Source organism: Palaemon carinicauda, chromosome 8, assembly GCF_036898095.1.
Source record: "Palaemon carinicauda isolate YSFRI2023 chromosome 8, ASM3689809v2, whole genome shotgun sequence".
NCBI lineage: Eukaryota > Metazoa > Arthropoda > Malacostraca > Decapoda > Palaemonidae > Palaemon > Palaemon carinicauda.
In genome coordinates, this window is record NC_090732.1 from 53,908,411 (window position 1) to 53,931,568 (window position 23,158).

Consider the following 23,158-nt stretch of genomic DNA (forward strand, 5'->3'; position numbering starts at 1 on the left):
TCATAAGTCTATGTTTTTGCTTGCTATGGCTTCTGGTGCCAGAGTCCGTCAGATTGTGCCCTTTCACGGGATGATGGCCACATTGAATTCTCGGATTTGGGAGAGGTAAACATTTATCCAGATCCTGCATTCTAGGCAAAAAATGAACTTCCTACAAAACGCTGAGAGCCCTGGAAGATTGTTCCACTACAGGAAAAATTTCAAGAAGAAATTGTCCAAGAGAGATAAGACAGGACATAAGACAAGAGAGGAACTATGTCCAAAGCAGATAAGATCCAAGTCCTAGCAAGATAAGAAACAGAGAAGACCAGAAGTCTGATAGAGCCACATTCTAAACTTCCCTACAGACAACAAAAGCCTATCTCCAAAAGATCCTGCTATGGCCGAAAAGAAGAGACAAATTGAAGCGGCCAACAATGCCTGGAGCCTGCCTTCGTTCAACAGTATCATTGAATCCTTGGAAGAAGACCTCTGATGTCCCTTCTTGAAGCCACCCCTTTTGTGACGTGTTCGAATCCGGTCATCGTGCCAGTTTCATCTGGACTTCAGCCGCCCTCCTGCAACGTTCTCAATCCTTACTTCAACAGTAATATCGAATTCTTGGAAGAAAAACTCGGATGTCCCCCCTTGATGCCACCCTTTTTGTGATGTCTTCGAATCCGATCATCGTGCCAGTTTCATCTGAACTTCAGCCGACCTTCTGCAACGTTCTCAAGCCTGAAGTCTCCATACCAGTGTCGTCTCAGCAGCTACAGAAAACTATTCCGTAAGTATTGGTTTGAGTTGTCAGTTAAAGTAACTGAAGAAGTAACATTAGTTTTCTTAGTAAGTTTGCGAATATACATGTTGTGTTTTTTCGTGTGTTTCTTTTTATATTCATTTCCCATATTTCAATCGGTGTTGTTGATATTTATTTTACTTACTAAAATAACCTGTAACAATTTTAAGATCGTAAAAATCTTGTATTATTATTACTACAAGTATGAACTTTTGGAAACATTAAAAGGCTACTATTTATTTTTGCATTTCCTTTCTTTGAACCTGTTATCTATATAAAATAGAATTAGTGTATTCAAATTTGTGAACCCTCCTTTTATAGACTTCGGTCTTTTCATCTACTGGAGACAAAGTTCTTCTTCACAGTAAGTGGGACTGTGCTATTGATTTACTTTGTTCCTACTTTTGTACAACCTTTCGCTTACTCTTACTGTTCAGTACCATAGTTACCAATGCTGTAGGAAGTATGCTTATATCTATGGAATTACAGGGTTAAACTCTTCTGGCCACAACTGAGAATAATTCTCTGGTACACTTCCATCAGGACGACATGGCTCGAGTACAAAAAACGGATTCTGACATAGGAAAAATAAATTTTTGGGTGAGATAGCAATGTCGTACATTATTTTTTCATCCTCTCATATCTCTCAGTATGGGACCTTGCGTCATGCGATGGCTGTTCCCGGAATGGTTCAACAGGAAATGTGTTAGTTGTAGCATATTGAGATCACCAGTTGTAACGGCTCTCCTACCCACATATCCTACCCTCACCTTTCCTTCGAGAAAAGGTTAACTCTATTTGGGGAAGGATAACCATGGCTTGATATTAACACGTCCCTCATTTATACGCGATATCTCTCGAAATATTCGCTCTGGAGGTCGGAACTCCGTTGATACCTCTATGGTAAATTTCTATGGTATATCACTTGCAGAAATATCCCAAGTAGAAGCTGCTCCCATCAGGACGACATAGCTATCTCACCCAAAAATAGATTTTTCCTATGTCAAAATCTATTATTTGCTGATCGAAAATTGTGCAAGAGTACTAAGAACAATTAATAGTAGAAACAGGCAAGTTGTCCTTAGTTCAAGTGATCATTACTTAGGAAATGCATATTGAAAGAAAATCACTGCTTACTAAAAAAGCTCTGTTCTCATTGTATATCACATACTTTGAAAATAAAGTACTCTTTCATCGAATTTTAACCGTTTTCGCTATCCTCGTATTCTTTTATTTTAATATTTTGTGAATTTACTATACAATGTCACAAAATAACTCACAAAATCAAGAAAGGCCCTTTTACCATCTCCCTGCATCATAACTATGTTAAGACAGTCAAAAGTCTGGATTGAGATTGATGAAACTTAAATAAAAAGCGTCAAGCTTGCCACAAATTTCTATGACTTAGATTGCAGGGGTTCTTCCTATTCTATTCTGCAAAACAATACATCTCCAAAGCCATGGCTCCATAAAAACCATATAACCAATAAATATGAACATTAATTACTATTTCAGGACAGTTAATCAACAAATCAGAAATACTCGAGTGATATTTCAAAAGTTTTTCATTGAAAACTTTTGATGCTTCTTAATCTAGTATCGAAAGTCGACATTTGCTATTAAACGTAATGGTATTCTGTACTATACACAAAACCAAATAGAACTGTCTTGCCTTGTATTAAACTTGGATTACAAGAGATATTTTCAATATCTAAAATGCAGCTTACACATAAGACTCATAACTTCATTACTAAATTCATGATATAATGGGAGGCGACACTATAGTGAAGATATGTAAATAGTACTGGCAGAAGATATTACATATGAGAACCTAATACTAAGGAAGCAGTAATAGTTATGAAAAAGAAGTTGCATTTGATTGATTTAAAAGAAAATTATGGAAACTGGAATGAAAAGGATAGGCTTTGTGTGTTGTGTAGTAAGGCAGATGATGCAACTGAGCATATGTTTAGCTGGAATGAATTGAGAAAATTTAGAACCAATGGCATATTATATTAGATGAGCTTTGGAATTAAGAAGTAAAGTATGCAAGCTGTGGTGACTGTGTAAGAGGTAACTAATTACGATGAACTTTCTGCATATTGCAGCGCTTTGCACCTACGGTTCAAGTAGTGTGCCCACAATCATTGTGTCGTGGAGAGAGTAACAAGGAACATACGAATGTTAGCTTGAGAGCTGATTGTCAACATACTATAGCCATGCCTGATGCTCAACACGCTAATCGATACTGTGATAAAACCATGTTGGAACTAAAATAAATTCTTTGTGAGAAAAATCTTAAAAGTAGTAGGGATGAAGAAAGACTTGGTGGAATGGTAAGTAAGCATTTTACATTGCAATGTGAAGCAAAGGCATTATTTTACCATCTGTTTACGTGTGTATCAGAGAAAGAAACGTGGCATAAACTTTGCCCCTTTTCCGAAATTGTTTCTCGGGTCAGCGATGGGTATTTACTAATCGGATTTCGCTCGTAAATTAAACCCTGCTGGTAGGTGCCCGTAGGGGATACTGATAGGAACCCACAGCAATAAGAAAAAGAAACCCGGTAAGGAAAAAGTATTAAAGAAAGACTATGAAGGTGAAAAAAAAAAAAAAAACTATTTGAAAAAAAAAACACCATTGTAAGAGACGAATCCATGGGTTAACCTATTATTATTATTATTATTATTATTATTATTATTATTATTATTATTTTGCAATATACCAATTAACTTTTAAAAAATAACTGCTTTGTGCATATAACACAATATGATTAATACAAATCCAAGCAATCATTTCGGGTGTGGCCTTCAAAGGAAGATAATCTTTTAATAGGTGGTCGATTCTGAAAGGAGATGAATATAAAGAGGTGAGAAAGTATAATGTGCCATGGTGTAGGAAATTTGATAGACTTTACAGGCTATTTTGAAATGCCAAAGTTAATTCTTTATAGATATAAGATTATTATTATTATTATTATTATTATTATTATTATTATTGTTGTTGTTGTTGTTTTTGTTGTTGTTGTTGTTATTACTAGCTAAGCTACAGCCTTAGTTGGATAAGCAGGATGCTAAAATCCCAAGGACTCCAACAAGGAAAAATAGCCCAGTGACGAAAGCAAACAAGGAACAAATAAACGATATAAGAAGTAATGAAAAATTAAGATAAAACATCGTAGAAAACATTAACAACATTAAAACAGATAATTCATACATAGACTAAAACAACTCTTATGTCAGCCTGTTCAACATAGAAACATTTGATGCTAGTTTGACCTTTTGAAGTTCTACTAATTCAACTATCCGATTAGGAAGATCATTCCACAACTTGGTCACAGCTGGAATAAGACTTCTAGAATACTATGTAGCATTGAGCCTCTTGATGGAGAAGGCCTTACTATTAGAACTAAATGCATGCCTAGTATGACGAATAGGATAGAACTGTCTACGAAGATCTGAATGTAAAGGATGGTCAGAATCATGAAAAATCTTATGCAACATGCATAAAGAACTAATTGAATGACAGTGCCATAGATTAATATATAGATCAGGAATAAGAAATTTAATAGACTGTAAGTTCCTGTTCAACAAATCAAGATGAGAATCAGCAGTTGAAGACCACTCAGAAGAATAATACTCTAAACAAGGTAAAATGAAAGAATTAAAACACTTCTTCAGAATAGATTGATCGCCGAAAATCTTGACTTTCTCAATAAGAGATTTTTTTGGTGCAATTGAAGAAGACACAGACCTAATGTGTTTCTCAAAAGTAAATTTGCTGTCGATAATCACACCTACACTTTTAAGTCATACAAAGTTGAAGAAACATTATCAATGCTGAGATCCTGATGTTGAAGAGCCACTGTCCTTGACCCACTTACAATCATACTTTGTTTTGTTAGGATACAACTTCATAGCCCATAATTTACACCCTGCACTAATTTTAGCTAGATCTGTATTAAGGGATTCATTAACCGCAGATCAAAGTTGTTTAAGGACTACGGTACCACAAACGTCATTTACTATTTTCATTTACTTGTCTATGGTGGCACTTTAAACGTTTATAATTTTGCCAAGTCGTTCAGCAGCATTGTTACCGTCAATCCCATGCTTTAACTTCTAATCGTAAATTTAATTTTTGCCTGGACAACTTGTCACATTGTTGCTGCAATCCCCCAGACATCCTTCAGCTCATGCTGAAACAGAGTAGAGCTTTGTTAAAGTGTATTGTTCTGTCAATGGCTCACTTTCCAATGTTTCCCTTCAAGACAATATCCGAGACTCTCGCAATCAGAATTATGCTATCCCCATGGACCTAGTTTGTCTATGTTTATCATTCAAACTAGTATCAGATAATTGTTCACATTTTAATGCAGAGTATGTAGTAGCTTTTCTCCCTTTCTCAATTGTCTAATGCGAAATATTCATTACGGCAGTCATTTTCTTTGCAAAAACATTTTATGTTAAGTTGATGTCAGACCAGGACTGGGATTCGCCCCATAATTTTGAATTTGTCATTGGCCAGACTTCTTGCTGGACCTGACTGTTATTGGCACACGTTTTGTTTGCTCTATCCTTACCCGTTGGGTGGGAAGAATTGTGTACTTTACTTTAATCATTTGATTACCCTTGCATCTTACGTTTAAAGTTAACACTGCTCATTTACTTAACGCATCTGTGAAGCATTGCCTAGCGGTTCAGTTTTCCCCACATTCACATTCATCCATAACTTTAACTCGATTGCTTCTAATTAACGCTAACAGCGTTTTCTTACCTTTAAACGGACATTGGTGTGAAGAATGACTTCACTCATTTGTTCATGCAATAGATTTATCTTGAGCGTAGTAACAAGTAGTTAAATTACATTTGCCGGAACTAACCCCTCTCATTTCTTTCACCCTTTATCCCCAGGGTGTGAAGAATTTTTCTTCACTCTTTTTCTTTCCTTCAGTAGTTTGGTCTACCTCCCAATATTGTAGTTACCCCTTAAACTTTAACTCCCACACTTTATGTTTTCTTTACAGAAACCTTGGGGGAACTGCTTTAAATTAACTAGAATCGTTGACAATACATTATGCCATGTTTGTGACATCACTACGTAGAAATACAAAACAAAAGCCGAATACCGACGTATGATGGTTCTTTCCTCAAACTATGTATGTTGAGATAAATTATCAAACTGGTTTTGAATCTACTGTTAGTACTGCTGGCTTACAAGCAGCTTACTTTATCGCTCAGTACCTATTCAGGTCTGATTAATTTTAAGATGTATGGCCATCGCACCAGACCATTGCTAATTGCTCATTTAAATGATTAATTTTTAGTGTGCCCGAATAGGTAGGATTATTATGTATGCATATTCCCTTAGAGCTGCAATATTTGTCTTCGTATTTTGTACAAAATCCTGCCTCCTTCTCACTCCTTACATCGTTATATTGCCCTGCCCTAAAGTCCCGATAGGGCGCCTCAACTGAGTTATCTTACGCCCAACGACCCTCACCTGTTTTGGAAGGGGAAGACAGGTGAGGCCAAGCGACCTAAGGGTTGGCCCATTCGTTAAAGAGCCGTGGTTGTGACTGGCTGACTGACCTGGTCAGTCAATCTGTGCACCTCTGGCTCAATCACCAAGTCGACTCCCGCCAGACAGAGGAAAGAGGAAAGGTGTGCTTGGGTCCTGTCGGCTGGAGAGAGGGAAGAAGACGATCCTAGGGACTGAGCCAGAGATACCCGATCTGCCAAGAAGCAAATGATTCCAGGGGTAGGCCAGTCAAGGGTCTAAACATCAATTCTACGGTCATTTGCGAGGACAATCAAGGGTTGTCTTTCAAGTAAGGAGTGCAGATAAATAACCTGACCAATAAATGTTTCCCCAGTTTTTAGATTAGGTAAGATTTTCATTTTAACTTGATTTCGGGTAGCTGAGTGCATGGGATTTTGTGTACAAATTATGTGTATAACTTTTGCTTTAAAGACTAACACAGTCTCGGGTTAACCGACCACGTGTCCGACCCTATTTTAATCATTTATCATTGCACGAGACCTCATGTCGCTCATATTTTGATTGCGTTTTGATTTTGCTAAGTTGCATTTCTTTTATTTCATTTTGTGTTTGTTTTAACCTCTTTTGCTTGGCGATTTTTCAATGTAGATTTTGTGTAATAATTTAACAATATTAGGTTAATTACCCTTTTGTGTTGCTACTCCCTTTTTTGATTGATTATGCCTAACATGAATATTTAATCTCGGGACAGTAAACCCGATATATTGAAAGGGGTAAGTCTAAATTCTTTGAAAGTAATACTGTGTTAGCGAGTGACTTAGTAGTAATCTATATACTTCAAAGGTAAAGATCCTTATCTTTAACTTTTACTTTACAACAATACATCACTGCTCCCTCCATTGCCTTATCTATGTTAACGTAAATACCCCTCCAGCATCTCACTGGGGTCTCTGGGACGGAGCCAAAACAGAGCCTCAGAGTGTAGATGACCTTAGATTGACAAAGCTATGGTAGACTACCAATTAATTACTTAGTCACATGTGGAGTTTTTAGGCCTCTAGACGGAGAAGACTTTATTATCAGAGTGAAGGTTCGTGAACTGCAGCACCAAAGTTGTTGCTAGGGAGCTGTGCCCTCGAGTGTTAACGCTCCTATCCTCCCCTGTTGATCCTTGTTGCTTGTTGCAGGGAGACTTTCCTGGAACAACAAGTTCCCACTGAACAATAAAAAAAATACAACATTCACCACAGAGAGAATAATTTTTAGTATGTGAGTCTAAGTTCTTTATTCCTTCTGCAAATAATGTCATAGAATTTCAAAATGATAGGCATTAGCTTAAGATGACTTGTCTAATATCAAGAATGGAAAATGATTATGAAAATGAATTACGTTCCCGATGTTCCACAAACTATTAAAGTACATAATTATGTACCTACTATAATAATATATATATATATCTTTTACAATTATTTCAATATAGGAACACCTGATAATAAATGGGGGTTATTGGCACCATAGAAATGACACACAATGACACACAGGTGGTTTACTATACCATGGTAGACACAGTCTTCTATAATATATCAGTAAATATAAACAGAGCATCATGTGGCCACAACTAACCGCCTAGTTGATGACTAAACAGAAAAGAAGAGAACTTAAGGTATTCACAATTATCAGCCTTATATAATGATACAGGGAACATACCAGAATCTTAAAAAAAAAAACATGAGGACCCTTCTACATGTCAACAAAAGATTGAACAGAAGCATCATGGCGGTTTTGAAAACGTCCAGCAGGGTCTGTGTGCAGTACGTACGTAAATCATCATAAGCAGTTGCATATTATTAATGCTTTCATTTAAAAGGTCTATGATGCTCTAGCCTGTTGAGATTAAAAGGCTTTTATGCTCCTGGTTGAAAGACTGTAAGACAACAGAGGTTATACTGTATTGGGTGGCAGAAATGTTTCATTTCTCTATAACACAAGTGTGAGAATGTTATGGTGCATTATCCATAATCAGCAGGTGCCTTGAATGGTGCCTTTTCAGTGTAAAGGCGAGTTCTCATTTCAGGAAAGGAGCCTTCGTTGAAACAGTTTGAAGAAATACCAGTGATCCAGGCCTCGGCAATGTGTTGCCAAAAAATTGGAAACTTCCATCACTTCATAATCTTTAAGGTGCACAGGTTATTAAGAACGATAAACAATGCTTGACTTTATTATTTCCATGTATAGGTTATACTTTCTACTAAATAGTTATATTTTTTTTTCAAATGTGGGAGGGGGTAGTTTGAAAAACATAAAAATTAAAAATATTTAAAAGAAATATTTACTTGATTCGAGTAAAAGTTCAGGAAATAGTTCCTGTTATAAACGAAAGCAAAGTGTCTGAATCCCAAATTTTAACTAAAAAATTACCTACCAACCTGCTGATACCCTTAAATGGCAAAATGGGCATAAAATTACAACAGCTCCACACTCATGCCTGAATGTTCTAAGCAAGAGAGTAATCTATAATTAAATGAATTAAAGGGAAAATGTGGCCACCTGTGGATGCCTTATTAACTCAGGTAAGGTTCCTATCTTATGGCTTGGGTGCGCTTCAGTCTGGGTAGTGTAAAAGACAAAACTTTTAGTTGGTAGGGTCCACCCTCGTGACTCTTCAGTTACTTGGCCAAAACAGGATGAAGGGAGACCTGTCTCTGTTAAGCATCAAGGGACTCCATCCTCTTCTGGAGGCATGAGGGGAGGACGTACCCAAGCATGAGATTGTGTCACGGTATTCCACCTGGTATTCGAGTCTAGAGTGCCGTTTGAAAGGGTGAAAAACTCATTTCTATTCAAACAGATGAATAAACGGTAGGAGACTAATACTCTACTCCTACCTGGTCTTGAGGTGTCATGTCAGACTCGGAAAACATGATTAATATCTCACTAAAAAGCAGAGGTCTTGAAGGGTGTCTATATTAAATACAAGGAATAATCTTGCGGTTCCGGGGGAATTCAGTACATTATATCTACTAATAAATCTTAAAGTTCTGGCATATACAATAATAGATTTAATGAAAGAAAAATTCAGCAAAGGCTGTGCGAGTCTTATCTTCTATTAATGGGGTAAGCACGGTTGTCTTCTTTTGAAGGACTTTGCTTTGGCTTTGTCCTGCCTGACATCCCTTACACCCTGGTAGCGTCTGCTCGTGTGTTGCACCAGCTGCCAACGTAATTATTCCCAGCAGCTAGGAGTCCTGGCACGGTTAGGTCGACAGTTCGAGATGTATGAGGTGTCTGTTATGTTTTTAGAAGGTGCTGGAGTGGCTTTTTTTGTGTGTATCTTAGTCTGTAACACCCATTTGCTTTAACCCTGGGTTGGTTAAGTTCCAAAGCGGGAACGCCATTACCAATGTGGTACCATAAATGAGACCTCAACTTTCGGACCATATATCTTCCTTATTAATAAATATATTTCAAATCCTTAAGTTTTTTATTTAACAATATTCATTCCTCAATATTATGTTAGGAGTAAATTAAAAACCAATCATTCTAAATATTTAATTTGGAAAATTTAGAAAAATATGTATATAAAAGTATGAATATATAAAAAATAATCTGAAGAAAATATTTACATTATACATAACTAACTTTGGCGAACTGCCTAATAAAGTTGAATGGCATGGCAGCATTCATGCCAATTTTCAAGGTCCTAGGCTGAAAATACCAAATCTGTGACAGGGGAGAAAATGGGCACTGGCGTGGCACTCGATGAAGGCACTGGGGTGGCACTCGTTGAAGGCAGTGGGGTAGCACTTGAAAAAGGCACTAGGGTGGCACTTGAAAAAGGCACTGGGGTGGCACTCGTATAACACTCTAGTAGCACTGATTGATGGCACACTGGTGGAGATGGGGGCCTTCCCTGACGAGCTTCTGAAGGGGGTCAAGGTCATGGGAGGGTCATCTACATCGTTGTCGTCACCATCGTCGCATGGTACAGGCATCTTAACCTTCTTCATAGGGAATTGTATCCTCTTCTTGCTTTGAAAATGAGAAGAAAGGTGAAATGGAGGCTCACTTTCTGAAGAGGTGCTAGATGGGGTCGAATAGGAGAGTGCTGAGTGGGAAAAATTGCTTACACTTCCCTGGTCGATGGTGTCCACCTAGGGTACGTCACCATATTTCTGATAAAAACACGTGTCATCAGCACACTCAATATTATTAAAATCACTAAGAGATTTCAAAATCTCGTCGAATCTTTTCTCAGAAGGGAATTATTTCTGCATTTTGCCAACCTGAAAAGTTTGAATTCATTTTTTTTTAGTTTTCCCCCTATATACTTGAACATCCGGCAGCCTAGCACAAAGATGGCAACATCACTGCATATCGACACAATTCCCCAATGTTCAGTGAAAATATCTTTAACTTTCATTAATATCACTCTGCGATATTTAGCGAAATGTAAAAGCATACAAAATTGAAATTTCAATACAGTTTAGTAGTGTGGTACCAAAACTGAGATCAAAATAAATTTGAAGATCTACATCTCTGCGAGTATCTGAAGCTCCAACTTGTGTGTCCTACCCCTGTTGTATCATAACAAAGTCTTATGCGGCGCACCTCAAGAACGATGCCACAGACAAAGCAACAGAATGAAACCTGGCAAAAATTGCTTTGAGCCTGTGCCAGGTTCCAAATTTGGGGCCTGTTAACTTACCCAGGGTTAAGCAAACCTATCTGTCGATTACTACTGCTAGAGAGTTATGGGGTCCTTTGACTGGCCAGACAACATTACATTGGATCCTTCTTTCTGGTCAAGGTTCTTTCTCTTTGCCTACACATACACCAAATAGTCTGGCATATTCTTTACAGATTCTCCTCTTTTCCTCATACACCTGACAAGACAGATTGCCAAACAATTCTTCTTCGCTCCGGGGTTAACTACTGCACTGAAATTGTTCAGTGGCTACTTTCCTCTTGGTAAGGGTAGAAGAGACTCTTTAGCTATGGTAAGCAGCTCTTCTAGGAGAAGGACACTCCAAAATCAAACCATTGTTCTCTAGTCTTGGGTAGTGCCATAGCCTCTGTACCATGGTCTTCCACCGTCTTGGGATAGAATTCTCTTGCTTGAGGGTACACTCGGGCACACTATTCTATATAAAATCTCTTCCTCTTGTTTTGCTGAAGTTTTTACAGTTTTTATAAGAAATATATATTTTAATGTCGTTACTGTTCTTAAAATATTTTATTTTTCCTGGTTTCTTTTTCTCACTAGGCTATTTACCCTTTTGGGACCACTGGGCTTATAGCATCCTGCTTCTCCAACTAGGGTTGTAGCTTAGCAAGTAATAATAATAATAATAATAATAATAATAATAATAATAATAATAATAATAATAATAATAATAATAATAATTCTGAGGTGTCTACATGGATAGCAAAGTATCCGTTTCTCTGACTTGTCGGCTGCGGATTTCAGGTCACATCACAGACTTCTATGAAGTCCGAGCTTTCTTCCCTAACGAACTTAGCCATCAAGGCTCTTGCGAGTTATATCCTAAAATTCCTAATTAACAGACTTTAAAATTAGGTAGAGATGTAAACAAAATTGACAAATTCCAATGCAGAAATTATATTCAAGATTAATAAATAATTTATACTCATTAAGGAAATAAGAACCATTTCATGCAGAGCTAATATCGACTGTAAATATCTGCCTAACCTATCCTATCCTATCCTATCTATTGAGATTCTCTGTTCTGGTAGAAAACGGAGATCGGTAGCTAAAATAAATCATGCAATAGGCAAACAAGAAAATTAAATGAGTAACTTAAATAAATAATCCACGAGATGAATAGGAATAAAATACGAATATAAATAAAAAGTGAAGATAATCCTTCACAAAATACAACAGAAAAAAAGGCTGATTCTGAAAGCCCAAGTTACCATAAATATATGGGATGAAAACACTTTCATAAATAAGTCATCTATTGTGATATTAAAACTATGATAAAATTACACTTACATTGTTACTCTTAGTTTACTATACAAGCTTAGACAATGAATGGAGGGGGAATTATTTGCCTACAAAAACATATTGGATAACAATGGATAGTCAAGAAAAAAATCTGAAACAAAGAAAAATTAAATTATCTTATTCACTTTCGAATTACAATGGCTGAAATTACTCCAACCTGAAGTTTCTCCTTTATGATAATTGATAAGGTGGTTGATGTTACAATAAATAACTGTTGGTAAGATCTCAGTTAATGATACTGAAGGCAGCATATCACAGGTAACAGATGCAAGTATTATGATGATTTTTTTCTAGTAAATATGGAGATGGGGTTTTCACAGGAAAATCAGAAGCATAGGTTATTTATGGCAATGTTTTGTGAGATACAAATTCATATAGGCATTGGTTTAGCCTGACTACAAATAGCAATAAGGTTCAAAAGATGAATAGTTGGGTATCCTCACAAGAGGATTGGTGGTGGAATATATGAACTGGAGACCAAAGGCCAAGAGTCCTTTTCTAAAAGGTTTACAATGCATTTACAAATCTAAAACTTTACATATCTAAAATAAGCTTTATAAATAAACTGACAAATATACAAAATAGTTATTACATTTATCATTGAAATTATAGAAAATTCAAATCATCAACTTACCTTTATGAGTATGTATAGACTGCTTATCGAGATCCAGTTTACTTTCTTTACTATGGTTTGACATGTGTTCTGTTGAAAAAGAAAATCATAGTTTACATACAGAGCTCTTAGTACATCGCATATTGTTTAATTTATCATACTTAAATCTATATTGGGGATCCCTCATTATATCATGAGTTTCTGCGGGCCTATACATATCTATAATTTTCAAGATTTTATTTATTTTTGTGATAAAAAAACGTCCTTTTTTGGGCCTGAAAAATACAGCAAATTAATAGAAATGAAAAAAAGGAAAGTATCAGTCTCTTAATTGGTTCCAAGAGAGCCAATGTAAGTAGATTAAAATGCAAACTCTGATGTAAAGTAGTGTATGCTAAAAGAACATAATGAGGGGTATTACTGTACAGTATTAAATTATATAACATTAAATAAAATATAATATAAGATACGTAGTGTTCCATAGGTGATACCAAAATTCGTGCAATGTTGCCAGTAAAGGAGACAACCGATCATAGCACCCTGTTCAGTATCCAGGACATTAAATGGGTGTACGATCTCAACATCACTCTCAACCCAATTGCAGCATTTAGCTTCTACTCATACATATGCGCCATACCTCACCATCTTTATCCAAGTTGTTTTTCTTGTGTGTAAAATTTTTTAATTGACTCCATCCCCTACGATGCCAGTCTAATGCCACGCACCTTCTACAGTCTTGACAGTAAATCCAAGAGCCAGTGGAAGCTGCTTACTATAGGGCAGAAGATGAAACTCCTCGACATGCTTAAGGATGGGAGATGCTCAGCGGACATAAGTTGCCATTACGGCATCAGTGAACCTAAAGTTGGCCTTATCAAGAAGGATTTAAAGAATATAAGGACGATTGCAATTGTCACTTTAAACAAAACAGCACAAAGGGTGCTAACTTCCCACAATAAGGCTGGAGTTTGCATTAGCCCTTTCGATAAGTGACTTAGGGAAGAACATTACACTGGATACCAACACCATACACAAGAAGGCAAGGTAGCTTTACAGCATGTTTATGGATAGTGGACCATCTACGACATCTACAAAACCAATAGATTTTAATGCAAGGGCTGGTTTGATGAATTTCTAAGAAGGCTCAACTTTAGGAGTGTTTCCCTGCATGGAGAAGCTGCCTCTGACAAACCGACAGCTGAGAAGTTATAGACCATCATTTAGGAAGAAGGTTATTCGCAGATTTACATTATGAGAGAAGAATCCAGAGCCCTCACACTTACAATATGGAGAAATGTTGTGGCCTTTATGATAAAGCCAGTGCTTATCTATTAGTCCCCAGAGCCCTCGAAAACTAAACTAAAACCCTTCTGGCAATGTATTGGATACACAATGAAAAGGCATGGATAATGAAACACTGAAAACAGATTTGTTTTGCCAGTGAATTGCCTTGCTGAAAAAGGCCTTGATTTTAAAGTGGATCTCCTAATGGACATTGCTGAAGGCCACACAACTGATCTGTTATACGAGGGCACACAGGTTAAATTTCTACTGCTAAACATGACATCAATGATTCAGCCTAAAAATCAAGGCATTAATCATGCTTTGCTCTTTATGTGAAACTTCCTACAACACTTGATACAGACTATCGACTTGGGTGATAATTTCTTGCTCAAAGAATACAGGCATGGGTGCACAATTGCCATATGTCTCCAAAATATCCAGAAGACTGTGCTAGGTGGCTGTTATGTAATAACAGAGAGGCAGGATGAATGTAACTGAGTTTATTCAACAAGACAATGAGGTTATATACAGATAGGTGAGAGCAAGAATGAAACAAAATTCAAACAGTACAAAACATGTGATACCAATCTTAAACAGGTTTCTATTATCATTAAAGAAGGAGGATGAGAGATTAAAAAAAAAAAACAATACCGTTACAGTGCACGAGCATGTATGAATCACATGTAGTACATGGATCCCCCACCACTGAAAAAGACATACATGTGAAATACGGTGCTCTGCTCTTGAGAGGCACACTGTAGCTGGATCATCAAGCAGGAGACATGAAGGTTTTAGGCCATCAATGGAGACCCAGTCTTCTTTCCCACAAATGTTAATTAAGAAAACCTTTGGTGTGCAACAGATCACGAGGAAAGGGCCCGTGTAAGGGGGCGTTAGCGATGGCTTGCTAGTGTCGTTGCGCAGGAAAACGCGTTTATGTGTGCCAACCTATCGGTATATGGTGCTTTGCTCTGGGCTTGTAATTCTGGAGGCATGGAGTAAATTTTCCCACATAACGTCGGCACTGGAGATTGTCAGAGGAAGTTGCAGATGGAAAAAATTCGGCAGTGACGACCAACGGGTCGCCATACACCTTTTCAGCTGATGAGATATCCAGAGCCTCTTTAGGAGTGGTCCTTAGTCCAAGGAGGACCCAGGGAAGCTGAGTAAACCAGTTGGAGCTATTGCATCAGGACATTAAAGCTGCTTTTAGGGTGCGATGAAAACGTTCAACCATTCCATTGGCTGCAGCATTGTAGGCAGTTAGTCTGATATAGGGTGATGCCCAGGAGATTTGCTAATAATGTCCACAATTGAGAGGTGGTAATGGTACCCCTGTTAGAACTAATATGCTTAGGGATACCAAATCTCGCTATCCACCGTGAGAGTAAGGTGGATGTACATGAGGCAGACATTCAGTATGCATGGGAATGGCTTCAGGCAAACAAGTGGAACTGTCCTTGTGATTTGTGTAGGGGAACTTCTACGTCGATATGAATGTGGAAAAACAATGCTGAGTTTGAGTAAAGGTGCCCACTCCCGAATCCTTGTGTAGATGTATTTAATGAAACTTGGCATGAAGTACAAACATGGACCCAATCCTTAGCCTCTTTAATAATGCCGTGCCAAATGAGCTTCATCTTCAGTAGCTGTGTAGTAGATTGGCACAAGAGTATGTAAGATTCCATGGATGAAATCAAACACCTGTCAGCGCATGGGGGCAAGTATCCACGGTCACGGCCTACCAGTACTGACATGCTTGGTACTCTGGATCTTTTCATTGGACTTCTGCTAAGGCCTTGTAATCCAATCCAAGTTCACATGAATGGCAGCTAATGCGTTTCTTGACATGGCATCGGCAACAAGATTAATTTTCCAGGTGACGTGCTGAGGGGTGCAGTTGTATTAAGCAATGGTGGAAAGGTGGCAGCATTGATGGACAGACCAGGCCTCGGACTGCTGAGTGAAGGCGTGCACCATGGGCAAGTGAACCATGTGAATGACAAAGGGTGTACCCTCTAAGAAGTGGCAAAAGTGATGGGCAAACAAATGCATCACCAGCAATTTGCGGTCGAAGGTAGAGTAGACAGATTCTGCCTTGGACAGTTTTCTGCTGGAGAAGGTTAATGGGCGGGGCAAGCTGTGGACCACCTGCTCGATTACTGCACCAATAGCGACGTGACTGGCATTAAGTGAGAGAAGAAGAGGGGCATGAGGTACAGGACAGATGAGAACAGCAGCAGTTGTAGGGCATTCTTTGCATTGCAGAAGGCTGCTTCCTGAAGGAGACCCCAATCCATGTCTTTTGGCTTGCCCTTGAGGGAGGTATTGAGGGGGACAAGAGCGACGGCGATGACTGATGATGCTGTAGTGCTTCGACGGTCAAGGGTGTGGGAAAATTCTGAACTGCTGATATCTTCTCAGGTAGGAGGTCCACGCCTTAAGGAGTGATGCGTTGCCCTAAGAACGATACTTCATTGGCGCCAAAGGTACACTTGTCCTACCGGACTACAAACCGTTCTATTGCAGATGGTTGAGAACAATGCGTAGGTGACCAAGGTGTTTCTCTTTAGAGGATATGAACACTAGTATGTCATCCGCGTAACATACACAGAAGAGGAGGTCCCCTAAGATGCCATCCATGAGGTGTTGAAAAGTGGCCCCAGCATTACGAAGGGCAAAACAGGAGTCATTGAATGTGTATGTCCAGAATGGGGTGGTGATGGCAGTCTTGGGGATGTCTTTTGAGTTTATGGGCACCTGATAATGGTGCTATGTAAATTCCACCCACGAACATTCCTCCCACCAAATTCCACCCACGAAAATTTCACCCACGTCAAGTTCCACCCACGGAAATTCCACCCACAAAGAATTTCTACTTCTTGTCTTTCATGTATGTTTAATCATTAAAGTGAGGGTGAAATGACTATAATACGTGGGAAAAGAAACAAAAACAATTTTCGGACCACGCCTGATAATACCCCTTCAAGAGGTCAACAGTGAACACCTTCGCTCTGTGTAAGTAGAAGATAACGTCAACGATGTTTGGGAGGGGCCACTGATCCAGTTCTGTCTGCATGTTCAGACGGCTGTAATCTCCACAAGGGTGTGGAGAGCCATCCTTTTCTAGGACAATGTGTAGGGGGTGATGACCATGGGCTTGAGGCCTTTTGAAGGCTGCCAAACACTCCAGGGACAGATGCCTAAATTTGGCAAACACAGGAGCCTCGTCATCTTGATGTGGTGATAAATATCGTGCTTGGCAGGAACCGTAGGTATTTGGCAAAGTTCTGGATAGAAGACTTCTGGGTAAGACGTGAGGTGAGCGTAGGCACCTGTGGGTGTGTTGGTGTGGAGAGCATGGTTGGACGGAGCGGGTTAAGGAGGTGTCGATGAGTATGAGTCTGCATTGACTAATCGTCGATGAGCAACATCAATCAGGAGGTGGAAATTGGAGAGAAAATTCGCACCGAAGATGTGCATGTCTCGTACCCGAGGGTGAGGATTGCAGATCTGTTGGCAGCTACCAGGGGGACACTAGAAGACTTAGAATGACTTTGTCGTGTCCTGGAGAGTGGCAAGCACCAGTGTCTACCAAAAACTACACGTTCATACCTGCATCATCTAAAAAGAGAAGATCGTGGTAGGGGAGGCCACCCCCAGAAATAATAACCTAATTACGAGTTTTTTGGACACCGTCAGCTGTTAGCATATTTCTTCGCAGCAGCCACGAATCTGGAATGGTACAGTAGTAGTGTAATTGTGGCCGATGGGCATCAGTATGTGACTGTAGAGGTTTGGGCTTTAAGCAAGGAGTGGCATATGTAGGTAGTGTGTGGCTTTGTTGCTGTTCTGGTACATCATGGGGTAGGCATCTGTGTCCTACAGGGTTCATGTCAGCTTCGGTCGATGTTGAATAGTTGTCTTCTTCGCTATTATCAGAGATGAACATAAACTAAACAACAGAGTCCGATTTTGACGGTGTGCTTTTTGGCGTGATTAGGAAATGTATGATATAAAATCGCCTTTATTTCATTAATTTTGGATTTTCAATGATATAACAAATGCTAGTCTACACAGTGATAGTTTTGCTATTCACTAGTTATCTTAAAAAAAAAGTATGACTTAAAGTCATTAAAATTACTACTAATTTTAGGTTGTGTTATAAGTGAAATATACGGTATTTACACCCTTCCTGGTTGTAATCTTAACCTTTTTCAAGTTATGGAAACTTTAAAATATTTTAAGTGTTTTATCTATTTATAAGAACAATTTAATATTAAAAAAATACAGTATAGTACATAGAAAGAAATGAAAATGGGTGGTAAACGCATTTGACTAAGAAAGTTTCTGTTTGCCATGGCCCTAATGGAATTATTCCTGTTATGTGTTTCGAAATATGCGATTTTCCATTTATGCGGGGCCATTTATCAACCAAATTCTCGCATAATTCGGGATCGGGACCCTACTGTAGTACCGTAATTGCGGCTGATGGGCATCAGTAAGGGTCTGTAGAGGTTACGGCTTTAAGCGAGGAGTGGGATATGTAGGTGGTGTGTGGCTCTGTCGCAGTTCTGGCACGTCATGGGGTGGGCATGTTTGTCCTACCGGGTTCGTGTCAGTTTCGGTCGATGTTGAATAGTTGTCCTCTTTATCAGAAGTAGAGGGCTTGATGGAGGTCTTGAAGGTGAAGTGGCTGTCCATAAAGGCGTCGACTTTGGTCATCAGGTCCTTCATGGGCAAAACATCGACATCGGGGATTGCGGCATGTACAGGTTCGGATAAGCGTCATACCCGAAGGGCACTAAGTAGGTTTACCTCCCGAGGAGAGCCGTTTCCGGCAGCCTGCAGGTAAGCGATATTGATAATTTTTTCTGGGAGCAAGCGAAGCCTTTTGGCCCCCCATAGGGTTGTTGAGACCTGAAAATGCTTGGCTAAATGGGCAGCAGGAGATGGTGAGAACTGCTCCAGGAGGTATTTTTGAGAGTGTCGTATGCTATTGAGTTATACCCTTCTTCGCAAAGCCAATCGTAGACTTCCGGGAAAATGTCCTTGGTGCTTGAGTGAGTCACACCCTTGATGCGAAACTGAACCTAAGTTCGCTGAAACCAGGCGAAAGCCTCTGTGCTGGCAAAGAGGGTAGCCTCATGAATGTGATATGGATAGAAGAGGCAGGGTCGAATGGCCGCATCATCAAACAGTAGGGCACAACAGTGAGGGGGAATGTGAGAAGGAGCTGGTCCTCCGACGATCACTAATTGTGCGAGGTGGCTATTAGGTAACAACAGAGAGGTGGGATGAATGCAACTGATTTTATTCAACAAGACGAGCTTATATTCAGATTCTAGAGAGCAAGAATGACATAATATTCACAGAGTAAAAAACATGCGATAGCAAGCTTAAACAGGTTTCTATTATCAGTGCGGGGGAGAGCGAGAGATAAAAGAAAAGCAATACCGTTACAGTGTACGAGCGTATATGAAACAAGCTCGGTACAAAGCCATAAACAAGATGAAGAATTAAGCACTCAGTGCCTGCTGGAAGAACCCGTATCCAGAAGAGGCCAACTACTATCCAGTAAAGAATAGAATTCTCTCCTTACAAAATCTACCACTTGGCAGTACAGTGAACCCTCGTTTATCGCGGTAGATAGGTTCCAGTCGCGGCCGCGATAGGTGAAAATCCGCGAAGTAGTGACACCATATTTACCTATTTATTCAACATGTATATTCAGACTTTTAAAACCTTCCCTTGTATGTAGTACTGTTAACAAACTACCCTTTAATGTACAGAACACTTAATGCATGTACTACAGTACCCTAAACTAAAACAGGCACAAATATTAAAAGTGATTTTATATCATGCATTTCCTAAACATGCTAAAAAGCACGATAAAAAATGGCAACCAATGTTTTGTTTACATTTATCTCTGATCATAATGTAGAAACAAACTGGAGGTAGAGCTTTGCTTATTACCCAGACATATTTCCCATACTTTTCCCTTAGAACTACATCACATCTTCCTACTTTAGATATATATATATATATATATATATATATATATATATATATATATATATATATATGTGTGTATATATATATATATATATATATATATATATATATATATATATATATATATATATATATATATATATATATATATGTGTGTGTGTGTGTGTGTGTGTATATATATATATATATTTATATGTATACACATACATACCTACATATATACATAAATACATGCATACTTATATATATATATTACTGTATATATATGGGTTATGGAAAAAATCCGCGAAGTGGTGAATCCGCGATGGTCGAACCGCGAAGTAGCGAGGGTTCACTGTACAGTAGATAAGGCAGTGAGACTGGTGAAATTGCTCGGAGGATATGGCTTCACAAATATGACTAGCGACAATATAAATGACCTGCTAGCGGCCCATCCTGATCTGTTAATGGATGAACACCTGAAAGAGATGACCAAATCAGCAAGTGAGGTCAAACAAAAATAACCCTAAGATCTACGGGAAGAGTATCAAGTATGCTTATCACTAGAATGCCTCTCAACTCTAGAAAATATGGTAAAAGAACTTTAGACAATGGCTGAAAATTGGGACCTGCATATGATTCATGTGCTAGCAGTTCAAAAATGTAATCCACAGAGCCATGAAAATTCACAAAAACATCACTATATTATAAGGGTGCTTTGTCAGCAGAAATAGAAGTTACAATGCTGGTCGCTGACAATGAAGATATTGCACCACCTGACAAAGCTCCTACTGAAATGGTGGTTTAAGAGCAGTGAAGCTCTTCTTTGCTCTCAAGTACATTTATTTCATTATCATCATCATTTACATTGTTCAGTATTGCAAATCTAATCATTATCATCATCATCATCAATCAATTTTTAGAACGTATCTTCATTGGTGAGTGTTCAGATTTAATTTTTTTTTCTTTGATACATATGGATGTGTCTACGGCAAAAGTAAGTTTTAGATTATAAAGTGTTTAAGAATGTAGAAATGTTTTATAAGGCGTGGGGAAAGTTTATTTCCTAGAAGCTTAAATAAATAAAAATAATAAAAAAAATGAATGAAGTTATAAAAATTATGATAAAAAATGTAGTAGAGTACTGATTCAACTCTGTCGTTTTTCACCTATCAAGGAGTTGGGGGTTACTTACTTTACTTTTACTTTGATGGGTGCTTTTCCAGTCCCATACAGTAGGAGCACCCCACTCTCAACAGAACCTCCGCTGTCGTTTTACCTTGTTCGTTCAGAGTATTTATCATTTCAGATCACGTATTGTTCATTTACTGTTGAATCGTCACTGCTGTATGATTTTTGAAATAAGAAAGTCTTCAGTTTCCTCTCGAAAGCCTTAATGTCTTTAATCATTCGAATGTTTCGTGGGAGCTTATCATAGTCTCGGGGCCGCATATCTAAAGGCTCTAGAGCCTAAAGTAAACATATATCTAGGTTCCAACAGTTTGAAGCCATCTGTAACTATTCTCGTGTCGACACGATTTGTTGGCTGCGCAATATGTAGCAATTCTCTTAAGTATTTTGTACGAGCGGTTCTGATAACTTGGTGGGTTATTGTACATATTTTAAATTCAATTCTCGCTTTAATCGGCAGCCAGTGTAAATCGATTAGTATAGCGGTGATCCTCTCTCTAGGTGAGACACCTTTCATCAGTCTTGCTCCTCTGTTTATTATGTTTTGTAATTTCTTAAGTTAAACTTTTGGTAAATTGTAATAGATAGAGTTGCAGTAGTCAATTCTGGTATTAACACAGTTTATCAAAAGTTCCTTAACAAAATTTTCATCCAGGTCCTTTTTTAAAAATACATTTTTCTTAGATGATAACCATTCTTTAACACTATCAAGGATTCTGTTTAGAGTTTCAATAGTGTCATGTATATCATTTATGGAGAAGTAAAATTGTGTGTCATCTGCAAATAGTTGAACTTCACGCCATGCCTTTGTAGCATTTTCGATAGACCAATAGTATACATGCAGAATAAGATTGGGCAAAGTACACTCCCCTGAGGTACCCCTCTGTTTAAGGGTTCATGTGATGAATAAGAGTTACCAATTTGTACACAGTAATTTCTACCAACTAAGTAGTCTTTTAGGTATTCGAAGGCTAGAGGAGGGATTACAGTAAACTAAATGGAAGACCAATAAGTAATACATTGGAAAATCCCTCAAAAAAGGAAGATGATGGTGAAGTTATCTCATTTTCTATCGTTTAGGAAACTTATTTCTGAAAGGTATCCAAATAAGTTGCTTAAAGTAAGTTATGATACTCCCTATTCTTCTAAGTCATTGAATCAACTATATAATCTTTTTCCAGGTTGTGATCTAATCTCTTCTCTTGAGCCCACCATTAATGATGATAGAAGCAAATTTTTAAATACAGGGTTTGTAAAATGCTATACTAGAGATGTTTTTCGGGTATTAAAGTTGGATGCATCCTTGAAATAACCTCCGTTGTAGATTTGAACCTTGTTTTGGATTATTTGAATGGTTTAGATAAAACTGTTTCAGATCCGGCTTCCAAGGATGTAGTAACCTTTGTGTGTTTTGTAATCAAGATAAGAAAACAGGTATGTGCCTTTATGGTTGGGAAAGTGATGTGCAGAAACATTCATTGATCTTTTCCTTTGATTCAAGTCCTGTATTAGATGTAAATAGAATTGATGAGGTCGTTGCTCCAAGTAGGTACCAGGCCACAGAAAATGCTTTGAAGCTATTTCCTAAGAATACCCATGTTTCACACTTTAAGCCACTAGCATCCACAACTCTAGAATTGTCTCCTATAATAAATTCCACTCACAACAGTGGTAGAACGTTAGGATTTCTCTCTAGTAGACATTATGGGTAGGTTGTCAACAGGACTTGCAGACCTTATCAGAGAATGCTATGATGGTTCTTCCCTGCAAA

The 23,158-nt window shown here is 38.2% G+C and overlaps 1 protein-coding gene across 2 annotated transcripts in view; it reads right to left on the reverse strand.

The window, feature by feature from the left end:
* The window catches only part of LOC137645733 (zinc finger protein ZFP2-like), a 480,606-nt gene that overhangs the window by 252,818 nt on the left and 204,630 nt on the right, over positions 1-23,158 (reverse strand). For both annotated transcript variants that reach the window (XM_068378620.1, XM_068378621.1), the window contains exon 6: positions 12,940-13,008. In XM_068378620.1, coding sequence (XP_068234721.1) covers positions 12,940-13,008 — 69 coding nt within the window. The remainder of the gene's footprint in view (positions 1-12,939; positions 13,009-23,158) is intronic.